At 47.5% G+C, this 16,902-nt stretch overlaps 1 protein-coding gene across 10 annotated transcripts in view; it reads left to right on the top strand.

Annotated features, from left to right (window-relative positions):
- The window catches only part of RBM47 (RNA binding motif protein 47), a 79,770-nt gene extending 76,603 nt beyond the window's left edge, over positions 1-3,167 (top strand). For all 10 annotated transcript variants that reach the window (XM_030022334.2, XM_030022326.2, XM_030022365.2 and 7 more), the window contains one exon: positions 306-3,167. In XM_030022334.2, the coding sequence (XP_029878194.1) occupies positions 306-560 (255 nt within the window). In that variant the 3' untranslated portion in view covers positions 561-3,167. The remainder of the gene's footprint in view (positions 1-305) is intronic.
- Positions 3,168-16,902: the final 13,735 nt, after the last annotated feature.

Raw genomic sequence — 16,902 nt, 5'->3', positions numbered from 1 at the left:
GCCCTGCTTCCATTCAGGAGATGTTGTCAAGGATGTTACGGTGCCCAACAGCCCTGCAGTTCATCTGACCTGTCTTAGACATCTGCACTTTGGTCAGCTGCTCTCCCCACTGTGGGGGACCCAAATCTGGGAGGGACGGAACAGCCCCCCATGATGGCATAACTCTCATTCAACGGGACACGTGCTGCCTACCCTCCTGTTATCACCTCCCCTTCTAGGGGGTTTACAATTCAGGAGGTGGAAATGGGGTATTACAGCAATTGAAGCACTTTTTTTGAGGTCTGAACCCGATGCTTTCCTTCCAGGGCCGCCCCATCACACCAGTATACACCATGGCTCCCAATGTGCAGCGGATTCCCGCCGCCGGGATTTACGGGACAAGTTACGTGCCATTCGCTGCACCTGCCACAGCGACAGCGACGATAGCCACGCTACAGAAGAATGCCGCCGCCGCTGCCGCCGCTGCCGCTGCCTATGGGGGATACGCTGGCTACATCCCCCCAGCATTCCCGGCTGCGACCATCCAGGTCCCCATCCACGATGTCTACCAGACGTACTGAGACTGTCAGCAGAGGAGGGTGGTGGAGAACCACACACTGAAGGAACACTTTACTATTTATGAAGAAAGAACCGGCTGCAAAAGAGTAAACATTTGGGCTCAGTAAACTGATGCAGAAAGTGAAGAATGTCATAGAAAAACGTGTTTGAAATATTTTCTACGCTTGAAGTTTTCACTAACTTTTTTAGGCTATTTTTAAAATTTAACACGCCTGTATTCATACATTTCTAAAGGACCTCGATGCATCCAGCCCACCGCTGACGTGCATTTATACACATCCTAGTGGGGTTGCATAGGGTCTTTTTTTTTTTTTTTAGCAGTTATATTTTCAATATATTTGTGGTATGAAGGTTATTTTTTAGTAACTTCTGCACTCCAGAGATGTCTATTTTGTAGTGCCTTTAATAATATATCAGCTATATATTAAAAAGCACACCTGAGCAGCTAGGGAAAGTTTTAACAATATATTTTGAAGAATATATTCAATATTTAAAGAATACATACCTTAGATTTCTTTTTTTTTAAGAAAAAAAAACAACAAGTATCTTATTTAAAAAAATATACTGGAAAGTGCAATTTGAAAAATGTGCAAGACCTCTGCATTTTTGTGCTAGCATTAATACAATCTGCTCGTTCTTATTTGAAATCAGAAGTAACTAATATTGCCTGTTTGGGAGAAGGAGAAAAAAAAAAGCCTCCTCACACAAACCTCTTCACAGTGTGATTTGCAGGCTGGCATTAAGTAAAGGAAAGGCTCTGAGTTTTCCTCAACAACTGGATTTTCTATTTATTGAAGCTACTCGTAGTTGGATCACGTGCAGAAATGAGTAGCCGATATTTCGCGCGAGGTGTCTTGACTTAGATCTTCATCCAGTATAAAGCCTAGGCTCTTTTTCAACACTCTTTATTTTATTCTTTGAAGTATATGTTGTAGTCACTGAGAATGTATGCTGCTGTCGGCAAGAGCAGGTGCGCTCTCACTGAGAGGATGCGCAGCGTTACTTACCCGTCGCTCCATCGTGTTCCGTGAGAAATTTCTGAGGTACTAGGGGTGGTAGTGATACTGGAATTAGTGAAACAGGGCTAGCCTCCCTCCCGGCCTCCCTTCCACACTTAATTCCCTTTCTCCGCAACTGGAGTTGTACATGCACATCAGGGGCGGGAGCGATTAGACCCCATGATTTTAAGACATAGAGCTTGTAAATATCTTTTAATATACATTTTTAAAGTCATTTTATGTTGCAAATTTACATGGTATGTGGTTTGCCACAAAACAAAAACCTTTTATTGCGATGTTATAAAAAAGTTTGTTTTATTAAGAAGTAAATATATTATTGCAGTGTTTTGTGGCCTGTTTAAAGGCTTTTATTTAGTAGTGCGGTGAATGTAAAATATAGTAAAACGGTAAAGAAATATCTTGCCTGTTGTATGAAGTGCATCAGCCCTGAAAACACAGCTCCGGTGACACGAGGTGTGAAGCAGGGAGTGAGCCAACAATGTTCCTTTACTTTTTGTGGTGTAAGTACCAACCGAAAGGGTTTTGTATTGAGTATGTTTTGACAACTGAACCACTTCCAGACCACGTCCAGCTCAGTTAAGTGACCTTTTAATACACTTTTTTTCCTTGCCTCAAAATTGAGCAGTTGTTTTTTAGGTGCTCTCGCTCAGCCAAGCTGAGCTCTCCTCAACCCTGTCGACCCGTTAGCGAAAGCACTGTGAGGTTAACCATTAGGTCGGACTCTGCCCTCCCGCGCCCCTTCCCGGGAGGGAGACTTTTATTGTCTCTCCCTGCGCACCCTGAAAGCGAACCCAGCCCTTAGCCCCGAGGCCCTGCTCCTTTGTAGGGCGAGAGGAGGTGATTTGGGCAAAGCCCCGAGGGGCCAGCCCCCAACCCCGACCCCAACAGGGACGCCAGCGCTGCCTCCTCCAGCCCTCCGGCTAAGGCCTTGCACGGCTCAACACTAAATGCAGCCATGGGTCCGTGGGCTCTGCACGAACACCCCTGGGGTCAGGAAAAGGCAGCCTAGTGGTTTGGGTCTCTGCCGGTCCCTTTCCAGCCCCACGCCACGGCTGACCCGCAGAGGAGGCGCGAAGGGTGACGGCTCCCTTGCCGCTCCTCCTCTCCCGGCTGGCGGGACGGGGGTCCTGCCGCTCGCAGAGGTGGCGGGGAGAGAAAGGAGCCAACAAGAGCAAACCCCGAGGTGCCCCAGGCCACCGGTGGGTGCTGCCTGCGCCAGGGCAGGAGCAGGCAGGACCCGGGGACGCAGGCAGGATGCGGGGATGCAGGCAGCCAGGTCACACGGAGTCTCCCGCCCATGCCTGTCTTTTACACTTGCTTCTAAACCATTTCATGTACACTACTACTGAGGTAAGTCTGATAACTTGAAATGTGAACATCTTTAGGTTAAGAACAAACTATTCAAAGAAAAAAATATATATATTAAAAAAATACAAAACTAGTGTGCCTTATTCTCAAAAGAGCTGATATTTTAGGTGTTTTATTGTATCTCTGTTCTCTGTACTGTCAGAAGCCTCTGAGTTTATTTAGTTCTTGCTCCATTTACGGTACGTTTCTAGGACGTAGTGAATAAAGAATTTTAAAAATGGAGACTGTTATTTCATTGCAACATCCCACTGCCAGGCTTAGCCACTCCGCCAAGGCTGTGCTCCCCTCCGAGCTGGGGAGAGGGTGTTCGGGGCAGGAGGGGAGCTGGGCACCGCAGCCGGCATCCCCACAGGCTCCTGCGGGGAGGGGAGATGCACTGTCCCACCGGCTCCCCCATCCCACTGCCTGCAGAGGACAGCGACCTTCCCGGCAGGCATACTGGGCATCTCCCCATTCTTCCAGCAGCCTCTCATCAGCCTAAATCTCTTTTCACACCCACTTCAGAGTCGGTGCCTGGGATGCGGATGAAGCTGAAGCTGGCATCCCTCTGTACTTCCATCCACCCAGCGCACAAAACCCCAGTAGCTCTGTTGCATGTCCTCGTTGCAGGGCAGAAGCGCTGTGGACCGGCAGGTCATTTTCATCTCTGCATGCTCCGCTCTTCAAATGCACGGAAAGCTAAGCTGCACCTCTTGGCAGTATTTGCAGTCCTCCAGAATCCCTGGCTGTTTCCTTGGTGTAAGTCCACCTGGAGAAAATTTGCTGCAAATACCAAGTCTGAGGAGAAGAGCAGTGTGAGGGAGCAGAGGTAAACTGAGGCAGAGCAGAGAGATGGGAGAGGTGTTGGCCACCAAGGCAGGGAGTAGTGCTAGTGATTAAGCTGAAAGAGAAGGAGACCAGAATATATACTGCATGAGCTTCTACGTCCCTCATAAGAAAGCAAAAGTGTCTGCAACTTCCTACCTCTAGCATCATTTCTCATAATGCAATTAGGACAAGGCACTTTATGCCAGCGTGACTTGGGTTTCCTGAGGATACTAATCATGAGAGGTTTCCCTAGTCTTTTTTTGTGCAAGGAAATGGAAAGAAAATACATTTTTAATTTTTTTTTTTTTTTGGTAGGATTTGGGGGTGGGGATACAGTCACCTAATTTTGCCTGCTTTCCATGTATAAACATTGCAGGTTTGGTTTAGGAGCCTGTGTGTCCCAGAAACCATTTCCACTACCAGGTCAATCTATCTTGTTCAGGGAATGGCTAATCAACATGATGCTAAAAACAGCTTTCAAGGAGATAGAGCCACATTAGGACTTCACCTGTCAGACAAATCATCAAGTCACACAAGAAGACTGTCTTCCTGCAATTCTCTGCTGACCTTTCCACTCACAAGAGGTCCACCTATGTTCTCTTGGATGAGAAAGAAACCACCAGCAAACCACAGCCCTTTACAAGTGTTCAGACATGAGGTATGCCCTTCACAAAAAGCAACATTTTCCAAGTGAGGTGAACTGTGCCAGCCTGAAATGTGTTTATGGCTCTTTCCCTTTATCCAAGCTACCCAAGATTAAAATAAATCTACACAGCTTCTTCTAAACAGATGCTTCACAAGACAGTTTCTTTATTTTCCTAGACTGCTGGTTTCTAACTTCAGTTTTGTAAGATCTTAATTAATGATTAACCCATTGTAAGGTTGAAATATGCAAGTCATTCTCAGGATATTAACATGAACAACACCAGAGAAATGCAACTGTGCTTTCAAGATGACCTTGCTGCCTTGGGAATGTCAGGAGCTCTGCTGAGGCCTTGGGCACTGTGACAACTCAACACGCTGCCAAGTCGATCCCATTCCCTTTCTGAATGTCTGTCTTGATGATCTTGAAGAGCAGACGTGCACTTCCCTGGCTGGTATTGACCTAAATCACTAAAAGCCAGCTTTGACTTTCTGCAGGAAACACCGCCCATCAACACAACTGTGATACAGCTACTATATAAACAGATTAACAAGAAATTCAAGTGGATTAACACCACTCTGATATTGCAACATCTCATTTATATAAGCACTAGAGCTCAAAGTATATGCAAAATGCATTTTTGATACGTTTGAAAAGGTATATGTGGTAACCCATCTCCTTCTCTGGGGCTGGTGCTACACTCCTAACGTCTCTGGTCTGGCTGCGTCCTGAGCACCTACTGAGCTCTCTGCTCCCCGTATGCCTGTCAGCCACAAAACTGGCCCATCATGCTGACCTGTAAAATAAATAAACCCCAGACCTACCTCATAACAAGAGAAACTACCTCTACTGTGCATCTAAAAGCCAGCAAAGTCAGTTTTTATGCTCCAGTGTGTCAATTAAACGCTGAATCACACTTGACTGAGTTTCAGGGCCAAGTTCTGCCTGGCAACAAAATGGTCGGAGGGCTGTTGCAAGAACAAAAAAAACCGCAGTTTTGTAGCACCAAGTCCTTCCCACCTGGCACAAAGGCAGGCTGTGCCATGCGATTATGGTCATTCAAGATGCCAAAGAGCAAAGAGACTATGGAAATTTTTAGAAATTTGGTACTGTAGAAGTCCTTCCATATAAAGTATTTCCATTCAAGCTGATTAATTAGATGGGATATTTTTTTCCTCCAGCCAGAAGACCAGGACTGGAGTTCACTGGTTTCCTAATCAAAGAAGACAGAAGCTCTGCCTTGCAGTCCTCGGTCAGGCAAAACGCAGATCCTGCACATGGGAGGTGAGCAGTCAAGGACTAAGTGTTCACCAGAAAACTTTACGGGGAAAAATGCTCAGATGTGCTCAGGTTTGTCCCACGTGCACCAAACGGCTGTGTCTTCCCAACACGGTCACAGATGTCTCCATCTAAACAGACTGTGCTGGTCGATGCTCTGCCCCACGGGGGGCCCCAGGGCTTTGCCTCCATCCACCCAGGGCTCCCCACAGCCGCCTTTCCCCAGGGCATTTGGAGAGGCAAGATCACAAACTTGGGTTGTGGCTTTGTGCTCACCCTGACTGTTCCTGCACTCACGCATGCAGCTGGTTTGTAGGGTGGTTGCCACGCTGAAGGAAGCTGTATCACTCTTCATAGTCTGGTTGCCCACAGTCGTAGTTTTACTTTGAACCAAGATATGCTTTTGTTCATTTTTTTTTACCTCTTTCCAAACACACACATGTAATTTTTGCCAGCCAGGCTGCACTTTGAGCCTGTCCTTGTGTGTTTTTGCAATGTCACTGAAGTTCGGTGTTAGCTTGGCCACTGCCTGTGATCCACACACTGGTGGGAAGCAGGAAGCCACAGGTAAGCCAGAAGATCTTCCTGAAACATGAAAAAAACCCCTGCAAGCAGCCTACACAAGCCACGGAAGTGACCTCAAGCTAACCAGCAAAGAGGCAGATGCATTTAAATTGGTCAGAGGCAAACCAGCCTACACTTAGAGCAGTTCCTTTGTTCCAAAGCTTTGAAGCAATAACTACAATGAGCAAGTCTCACTCCTGTAACAAACCTGTAGGATACAGACCAGGGTGTCTTGCAGTCACTCAATAGGGCATGCAATAACAAGGGGTTACTTATTAAACTTGTCCATGCACTGGCTGTACACCAAGCATCCTTAGTTTCTCTAGTCTTTGACTCTTCAGCTGCTGTGCCTCACAGGAGGGCTTTCTGGTCACAAGGATAAGCTAAGGATTCCCTCAAGGCTTGGCTTAGCTCCAGGCAGACAGATCCCTTGGCTCACCAGCCTTTGTGCAGGATGCAGAGGGACACAATCCTAGTCAGCAGCTGCAATGCTGGCATCCAACCAGCGCTGTGGAGGCACTTGTCATCCTGCAATCCTCCAGGCAGCAATGGTGCAGCTGCCAAGAGCTTGGCAGAGCTCTCAGGGGGGCTTTGGTAGACAAAATGTTGGGAAGCACCAGCACCTCACCAACAATCAGGTCGCCAAGGGCATATCCAAGCAAGAAAACACCCAATAGCCTTGCCTTTTAGCATCACGCAAGCAGTCCAGTCTTCCCCTCCTCTAACCCCCCCACTACCACCAGCTGGGTAGTTTCTTGCTACCACCCAAAGCGTTGCAGTAAACTCTTCCAAAAGAAAGACCGTCCACTACTGTATCCACACGGTGGAGTGCTACAGCCTGAGAGGGCTGTGGCATACTCCATGCAGACATACCTCCTGTGGTGTCCTGGCAGTGCTGTTGGCCATCCCCTGACCCCATGGTGCTGCAGCACGTCCTGGAGCACACCCAAAGGCTCTCATGTTGCAGATGAGCCCCAAGGAGCACAAGATGAAGTACATCAGGCTTGGCATACGTGTCAAAAACAAAAGATGGGGAAGAACATTATGTCTGACTCGAACTTGCAGCCTAAGTCATGAGGTGTTTGATGATGTACTACTGGTGGAGACGTACCTAAAGAAAGCACTGCAGATATCATGCAGACAGACTGGGAAACTGCAACGGTGGGGTGGCATCCTGAGGCCCTGGCCTGTGGGAAAGCTGGTCAGAGACGACAGGTGTCAGCCTGTGGCAGGAAAGGAATTGTTTTGTGTCCTTAATTTGGACACACATCGCTCCCCACTGGAGTTCCCCTCATGGGGGTGTGCAGAGGAGGTCTCCCCCACTGACGCACCTGGCCGTGTTTAGGGGTTTTCCCCACTATTGGCTTGTCAAACTGAGGACTTTGGCTGGGTAAGTTAGGCGACACCCAGAAAAGGCAGAAAAAACCCCTATATCTTGCTTGTCTACTTTTTTTTTTTTGCGCACCAAGAAGGGCAGTGACACGAGTGCATTGGCTACGCACTACTCTCTCCTGCTAGCATCTCTGAAGGGAGATGCACAGAGAGGCTGGTCTTGCTTCTGCTGACAGATACTGCATTCACCTTCAAGCCAGGCCTCCCCAGAGCACACACGGGGGAAGAGAGTGGGCTGGAAATGGAAACAACCAGAACTGATCCCCCAGCCCTGTGCCTGCTCTCACACAGATGGTGAGGATGGTAAGCAGAGCTGATCTGGCTGAGACGTCCCACTCCATCCCAATCAGGACTTTTTTCTCAGGGTCCTGCAAAACAGAAATAAATGGAAGAAATAATTCTGCCAGTCTGTTTGGGTCTGACAGCTTATTTTTCTTTTGCCAGGGAATATACTGAATATGACATAGAGCAAAGAAAAGCTGACTCTCTCCAAAAGATGGGAATAGTCAAATACACACATGCAAAGTGACTGAAAATCAAATTATAGTTTTGTATTCGATATTGAAGTAAGGGGGATGCTTTTTAAATGGCTCTGATGCTGAGCAGTCCTGTACCAGCAAGGTGACCACTATCATCAACACCAGTAAGATTACAGACATCATTACAGTAGGCATCAAAAGTGCAATATTAAGTGCATGTCAGCTTAGGAAAAAGGTCCCTTCTTCCCCAAAGGCACTACTGGAAGCTCATTCAGAATCTGTCACTTGCTTTCCCTAAAACCAGACAGCATCCATACTCTGTCTGACAAAGATGTTGTCAATTGTACTTTAACTAAAGTAGTTACACTCTAATTAGCAATGTGGTTTTCCTGTGGTTTCACTCTTTTCTCACATGAAGCAGAAGAGGATTTCAGCAGAGCACAGACCTCAGGCTGGGTCCCACAACAGGGTTGTGTTTCACCCACGAATAAGTGCTTCGGCTGAAGCTTTACCGGTAACAAAGACTTCAGCTGAGCAAGGTGTCAGCATGCCTTCAGCATTCACAAGCACTGCCACTGCCCAGAAGCAGTGGACGTGGACTCACCAGCTGCCAGAGTTAGCTCCAGCCAGAGCTCCAAAGTGGTGAAACCCCAGGAGCTGCTTCGAGCACAATCAACACGAGCCTGCTGCTCATGGAAAAAGAGCACACAGCAAATCTGCTGTAATTTGTAGTTGGGAAGAAAAAATCAAGTCCTGTTCGGCACTGTGCTGTCTCAGAGTCCCAAACTCCTTTACGCCCATCACCCCTTACTCAGGAACCAAATTCCCAAAGGCTGATCCAACCCACCAACCTCCTCACCATCCCTGGCAGGTGGGTTTTTGCCAGGTTCAGCCACCTCGCCTTTGCTAAGCCCCCAGCCTGTCTCCAAGGGGTGCACAGGTACCCCAAAATCACAGGGAACTGCTTTGCTGTTTACACATGCTGCACAAGGGTCTCCTTCCAAGCTCACCTAGCATTTCTTAATTTCACCAGGGCGACTAAGACCTGGACCCGGTCCTTGCAGCATGCATGGGTTTTTGAGGCACTCTATGATCGTTTCAAGTGACTTTGTTCCACAGTTTGGCTTTCATACGAGTTCTTCTCAGGCTGTTCCTTTTGGGGTTGGGACTAGGACAGCACTGAGGTCTTAAAGGATTAGATTTAAGAATAATAAATGCTCCTTTAATTTTACTAAAAAAAAAAAAAAAAAAAAATCCACTCCCTGAAAAAGCAAACTTCCTTGTCTTTCTGTGGCATCTTTGTGAGCGATAGGAGGGGAGGGAGAATACGGAAATGTACAGCACTTGGCACTGGGTACACCCCAAACTAGTTTTTCAACATTTTACAACCAGCTCTGGCCATGTGACCTACGTGGAAAGATAAACTGAGATATTTAATCCTTTTTTTTTCTTTTTTTTTTTTACCACAAGGAAGTGAATTTTATGTGGTTGTGATCATTAAATTACAGTAAATGATTTGCCCACAAGAGAAAAAAACCAAACCAAACCAGAGTGGTTCAACGTAGGGAAGGCTGGGATAGGGCAGCTGTTCATAACCGAATACCCTTCCCTAGCTTGAAAACTCTCAGTGAGCTTTGCTGTTTCTCCCTGGCTGTGGCATTTAGGGACATATCAACTCTTTGCAGGTGAGGATTGCCCACCATTTGCTTTTGCAACCAGAGTACAAATAACAACTTTCTAAAAGCCAACTGCTTTTTGAGCTAAAGCAGCAGCAACTACCCACATGTTAAGTCGTTAGGAAGTTATTTAACACCATATCGCCCTGGAAAGCGGCAAGCTTTACAACTTTCGCTTCACCTCCAGAATACCATCAACTTTTGAAATGAAAGCCGGGTGCCCACGGTGTACTGGGGTAGGGAAAGCTGGTTCATCCCAACCAGCAGCACAGGGCTGCCACCACCCTGGACCGGCAACATGCTCCCAACCATTTTACCGGCAGTGTGAATCATGTCCCCAGCACGGAGAGGCTGGGGTGAACTCAGTGCCTCCCTCCTGCCGGAGCATCCCCGGGGACCAGCGTGCAGCCCCCACAGTGACAAGGCCAGCCCACGCCTCTGAGACACTTTAGGCCAGGTTATGAGTGGGGAAGCATCCTTGGTGAGGCAATGGTTAGTCAGCATTGTCAGCTGAGATGAGGACACAGGCTGGGAAGAGGTTAATGGAAACAGAAGATGTGCAGAAACTCTGCAGACCATGCCCATGACTCGCCCCAGCGCAGTCCGTCCTGCCCACGAGGGTACACGCTGCGATTCTCCTGTTAGCACAGAGAACCGCCCCAGAAACGACTGTCGGGTGCGATAACCATTGTCAGAGTGCCAGTCACTGGAGATCGCCTTCTCCAGCACTGAGGGTGACATGCCCGCTGATTTCTGAGAACTGTGGCTTTTTGCTTTTGTTTTTTCTGTTTGGCTGCGCTCCCACATGCTAACACATACCAATATCTTCTTTAGGGCAAGATTAGTCTGACTATTTAAACAGCATTTTGCTACAGACTGCTCAATCCACGGAAACATTGGCCTAAGCAAGATAACAGCTAAAGTTGAAAAGTACCTTTGTAAAGGTACTGCTGCTATCCCCTGGGACATGCTAGCTGCGCATCTGCACAGGCTAAGCAGGGGTTTTCATCCCAGGTGCTATGAAAGCATGACATCCAGGTTTCCAGACCGGAGCTGGCTCAGCTTTGACCAGCCCAGAGCAAGAGCAGGCGAGCCGCGCACCCCAAGCACCTGCGACCATCCTCGGAGAACCGCTGCTGCCGCCCCGGTGCTGGCTCTGCCAGCCCCCACCGGCCGGCACGGGCCAGAGGGGAGGAGTGAGGGCTTGTGTTTAAGGAGGCTCAGCTTCCTGATGCGGTCTGCCACGTCCCCACATGAACCATTGCGCTGGCACAGGCAGGAGGCAGAGGGGAGAGCCCGTGCAGCCCAAGGGAGCTCCCCAGGAGCAGCCCAGCGTCTGCTCCCGTCCCAGCTTGCCTCCATCCACGGGGCGATGGTGAGGGCACAGTGGCAGGAGCACATGAAACACACACAACTAGCGATGCCCTAGGCAGGTGAGCGCGGCTGAGCAATTTGAAAGCCCCACCTGCGGCACAGAAAACATCTTGTAGATGAAATAGGGCGATGCCACTTCTTATAACTGCACTGTGACTCTTCCTGTGAGGCTGCTGGCGCTCAGCCCCGGTATTTCCTGCTACGAGCCATTTTTATTAACTGGCAGCTCTCCTGCTCCCATTTATGCTTGCGAGTAGTTTTTTTTTCCAAAGATAATTCCCAGGGCCTGCTCCACCAGCCTCTGCTCATCTGCTCTCCTGACTCTCTCCTGCTGCTTGCGTAATGGCGTTACACATCTCCTCAAGGCTTAGGAAGGGCCGTAGGGCCGGCGGCAAGCACATCAGCGAGAGGAGGATCAAGCACCGATAACTCTTTCACACCACAGCGCTGCCCCCACTGCTGCTCCCCGCAACTTCCTCCTGCCGTCGTCTTGGAATCCTGCCGATGGCAGCACTCCCACGGACACCGCAATTACCCCCTCACCTTTGAGAGGTTTGACCCCGGTTCACTTGAGAAATGGGTTCTCACATCTGCAATCGGGGAAAGCTGCGGGGCGAGCTGACCTGGCTGTTGTCATCCTCAGAGTTTACGTTGCCTTTGAATACGGAACAGACAAAAAAATTAATGAAAACCAAAAGGTGAACAAGTTTCCTGTGGCATCACGCCTCTGTGTGTCTGATTTGACTGGTGTTGCTCAGACTGCGCCTCCGCAGAAGTATTTTCTTCTCATCTTACCACGACCGTGGAAAATTCCTACCAAAAAGCACTTTAAAATTTGACTTTGGCAAAACTTAGGAACACCCTGAAACGGCCTGTATAAGATAAGTGATCACATATAATAATCTTAAATATTCATAACTCAATGACTTTGGATATTTCAAGACAAGTCTTTAAGAAGAGACTACTAAAACATCCTGGCACCACACGTTATGCTGGGGAAAAAAAAGAGAACATGCCTGCCAGAAATATACTTCAGAATAGCCTTCTGATAGTTCATTACAAACTTAAAAGCTTTATTCTAAATTATGCTTGGCAAGCTTTCCGAGAGCCCCTCCGTCTTTTCCTATTGTTGATTGCAGTCTTACCAGAACAGGTTTTTTTCTTTCTCATTTTTTTTAAATTAATTGTTACCTGTCTATTTATTAATTGGGTCAATCCATAAGCCCCCAAAGGTTTAAATCCCATAGTGAGTAGAAGGGGTGGGAGTATACTCATTATCTGACAAAATTGCATCTACGTGCAATTCCAGAATGTTTTTCCCTGGAGTCTGATGTTACAAGCCCCGTGTGATGGGCAGGACAATGTCATGGGGTCGGACAGGGCTTAGAGGTCTCAGGTCTTGCTCCCAGCAAGTTTTCCACTTCTGTTGAGTTTGACGTGAAAGCAGTACAAAAGGGCCAGCACATGAGCGTTCATGGGAACACACACCTCCCGAAACAAAAGATGAAAGCTACTCTTTTAATGAAAACAGAAGGGGGAAGGAAAAAAGTGAAGGTAGAGTGGAAAAACCTGCAAGAGGTCAAAAAGGGAAACAAGGGCAGCTTTATGCAAGCAGCTGTTTCACCCCAGAAGTGGCAGGACTGGCTAAGGCACTGCTGCCCGGTGTTTTTAATACAGAAATTCAGTGTAATTAGGGCTATGCTTGTACCAAGAAGATAATGGCAACCCAAAAGATAAGATTTAATAGTAGATAAGAAGAGAGGACAAGGAACAGGGCTTTCCTTCTCAAAAAGCAAAGGCCTGCTAAGGAAAATGGAGATGATTCTCTACATGTTACTTTTCTGCTTTGATCAGGTGGAACAAAAGCTTTTGATGACTGTCGTAGGATCTATTGATCAAAAATGAGAGCCAGATCCAAATGAGCTAATATCTCTAATTGAAGGGTAAATAAAGCAGATTACAATTTTCTAGTAAGAAAGCAACTTTTGGACAACTAGTGACTGGTGTAAGAAAGCACATTTTTTTCAGAAACGTGAGGCTCAAACTGATGAAAGCTGGAAATAGATACATTTAAATAGACATAAAAGGATCAGTGTCAAGGATGAACTGATACAGGAACTAGCAAATGATAAAGCTGGGCAAACCATTATAAGATTTCTGTCAAAAAGCTGTTCAGAAGCATCCACTTGAGCTGCATCCCAAGCAGGACAAACGCACACGCGTCGAGCGAGCAGTGCAGCGTTGGGCAGCTGTAGCGTCAGCCCCCGTACTGCAGCCCTGGCCCCTCGCTTCTGCTCCTGCAGGATGGGTCTTGCAAGTTCGAGCTGCCAACACCTCCCCACTTGGTAGGAAGCCTTAGCCTGGCAGCTTGCTGGATGACAGCTTGCTAGCGGTCTGTTACCAAAGCAACTGCTCGTGTGAAATTTTGATTTTTGGTTGGACATTCCCACACTAAGGAGCCTCATGCGATGGCTGTTCTGGTCCAACATAGTATGCGGGTTATTTGCCGGAAGAGAGACAACTGTGCCTACTTTAAACTCTTTCGTTTCTACGCTTGTTCAGCCCAAACTGCAAAGTAGCTTGAATTTACCTAACTTGCTTGCTACTACAAGTAATGCTAAGAGAGAAGATGGTGTTTCAAAGTAGCCCAAGATGAATGGCATAGAAGCAGCAGAGTGATGGTATCTGTTTACTTCCACACCATTTACAGAGAATTCATGAATTGCCCAGGAAGATCTTTCCATCTCTTTAGCAACTGCACATTCAGAACTTACGGGCAGCTGTGCTGAGACTGATACAGGATCCATTTAGGCCAAGATTTAGGCTCCAGCAATGGCAGAAGTCAATAGCCAGGGAAGAAAAAGAACAGGGCAAGTTTATCTACTGTGCCCAAGCACTCCTCCAGCCTCCAAGCACTTCCAGCTCAGGGGATTTCTGCGGATGAACGTATTTTCTGTTTATTTAGTAACTGTCAACAGACATCTCTGCCAAGTACTCTCTCTCTCAAATCAAACTGCAGGCAGCTCAATCAGCCATCCCTCCTTTTTATTCTGCATAGGTACTTTGTACTTTCTGTCACACAGTTGCTTCCATTTAAACTATACATGACTTTCCTGGGCCTGAAACATAAAAGCAGGACAATGGCTCACTGTGGGGAATATGGGAAGGAGCATTCACCTTTGGAGACAGTGTGGCAGACGATCTGTGTTTCACTGACAAGCTGACCCATCCAGCAGCAGCTGCTGCTCTGCAATTCTGAAGATTTAGCCCTCATTCTGGTGCTTAAGCAAAAACATTTTTTGAGACACGAAACTCAGTTTAGAGCAATGTGCCCTTAAAAATCTCATCTTGATCACTTTTGAAAATGTTGTCATTTGTTGCCATTGATTTTAAAGAAGGAGTTATGGATGAAAGAGCTACTTTCCACAAGGCAATTCAAGATTAGCATATGGAGAAATAGCAGCCACACTCTGCCCACACGAACAATTAAAGCTTACAACATACCCACTATTGCAGAAAGCAATTTGCATTGGCAGGTAGATAACATCTTCAGTGCCAGGGGTTGCCATAGGTGTTCAGGCTATTCAGATCATGCCTGAACACTGTACTGGTTAGGAATATAGCCTGACAGCTGGCAGAAACGGAGCAGATGTAATGGACATACTGGGCATAGTACTGCTCATGTATCCAGGATGTCCTGTGCACATGGTAAAATGAAGGCTGGCTTCATTTGGGAATCTCATCTATCCGAGATCAAGTACCGATGTCATGCTGCAAATGATTTCCGAGTTGGGAAATGATGGAGCAGAGGAGCTGTGAAATTGGGCTTTGGAAAAATGATATGCAGTGAGTGAGTAAAAAAGGAGAAGACACGAGGACTGGATGTTCCGGAAAGGGAAGATAAGCAAATGCATTTCTTTAACAATAATTTTGAATGTTGCATTTAGATTGCGTTTGGAGACCCTTTTTTCTAAAGCTGCCCTAGCTTCCACCACATACTGCCTGAAAAGCTGCTTTAAGGTACATTTGGTCATTGCATTCATATTTTGTGCTAAAACATAATCCAGCAAAGGGGCCAGAGAGCTGCAATCAGCTTTTCCCCAGTACAACAGGACGCAGATGTTACAGCGTACGTTCCTCCTCCATACGCTCTGCATAACCCCCGCGGGCCTGGACTTGCAGAGAGGAGGGCGGCCCGGGGGGGTCAGGCCCTGGGCTGCAGCCGCAGCACCCTGGCAGAGCACACCCAGTGCAACCAGAGGCCCTGGCCCCACTGCCTGAGCTGGGGGTACGGTACCGGGATACAGATCGGCATCTAGCTGATTCGCTCATGCAAGCACATAAGTACATCCAAAGTGCTTTGCAGATGAAAAAATTCACATTGTTACTTATTTTCCATGAACCCACATAAGCATTTCAGGATTCTCCTATTTAATGTAATGGATTGCATCTTGCCTCATGATTCATATAGCCATAAGTGTACTTTACTCCCTAGTTTTAATCTCATAAGCTACATTTTACAGGTAGCACGGTGGCTTTGCTGCAGCTGCCTCAGAGATGCTCCCAGCAGGAATGGCAAGGCTGCAATGCTAGTCCATAGGGACCCCGGGAGATAAGAAGAGATAGCCGAGACCCGTGTATGTCCCTGGGCTGACTGCCTCTGCAGGTAGGGATCTCTGCTACAGCTGCTCTGGAGAGCTTTCTAAACTTCAGTAAGTCTCTAGCACACCACCATCACCACCAGCTATCCTGCAACAGCTCCAGAAAAGCTGCGATGCCACCTTTGCGACGCTGTCCCCAGTGATAAAACACAGGAGGACCACCTCGGCAAAGATGAGCTGAAGGGGACAGCACGCAGAAAGTACAGGGGCATCCGCTTCTGCACATCCTCCACCCACACGTGCTCCCAACAGCTCACACAAAGGGCCATTCTGCAGGATTTGGGATTAACTCAGCTCTACCTGCCCTGCTGGACTCTGCCAGTGTGACTTCCAGGAAGAGCAGCAGAGATGGTCCCGTGCATTTCAGTGTGAGGGAGCAAAGGGGTGCCAGATGGAAGGAGCGGGGTGACCCCAGGTTTCCATGAAGACATGCTGGCGCTAACTTGCTCCTGGTTCCCCCAAACAGGAACAGGGTGGATTGGGGCACCGAATCCCCTATTTGTACACAGGTGGGGCTTTGGAAAGCAAATCTGACCCTCACAAACACATACTTTCATGAGCGAGTTGTCTGCAGGGGCGCGAGTGAATGCTGAGTGCTGGCTGGTGCAGCTTTAGGCACCAAAACACCATTGACTGATTCTCAGGCTTTGCTCCAATTTCATCAGCCTGGAGATGTTCCTAGCAAAGGCAGAAAGTTTAGAGTGAAAACAAAAGCAACAGCATAGTTTCCAGTCTCATGAAGTAGGGGAAGGCGCCTATGCAACAGACAGTACAGGATCGGGTTTATGTCCGACAAAGCTGTTTCTACCATCTGATTGCGCCCAGTAAAATTAGAGGTTCCTAACCCAGCTCTGAGATGTCATGCAAAAAATTGGATAGAAATGAACTACAAAGGCGAAATAGTCTTTCTTTATGATGAAACCTCAGAAGAGTAATTAATTTAATCAGCAGACTTCAACACTGCCTTTCATAACCTGAGATGCACCAAGAGGTTAAGCTATAGGGGCCAAGTTATCTTTGTGACCTTTACCACCAGGAAAATTTACAAACGGCAATTAGTAGATTCGGAGGCCAAAAAATTAA

Source organism: Aquila chrysaetos, chromosome 1 (genome assembly GCF_900496995.4).
Source record: "Aquila chrysaetos chrysaetos chromosome 1, bAquChr1.4, whole genome shotgun sequence".
NCBI classification, from domain to species: Eukaryota; Metazoa; Chordata; class Aves; order Accipitriformes; family Accipitridae; genus Aquila; species Aquila chrysaetos.
This window is presented reverse-complemented; position numbering and strand designations above follow the sequence as displayed.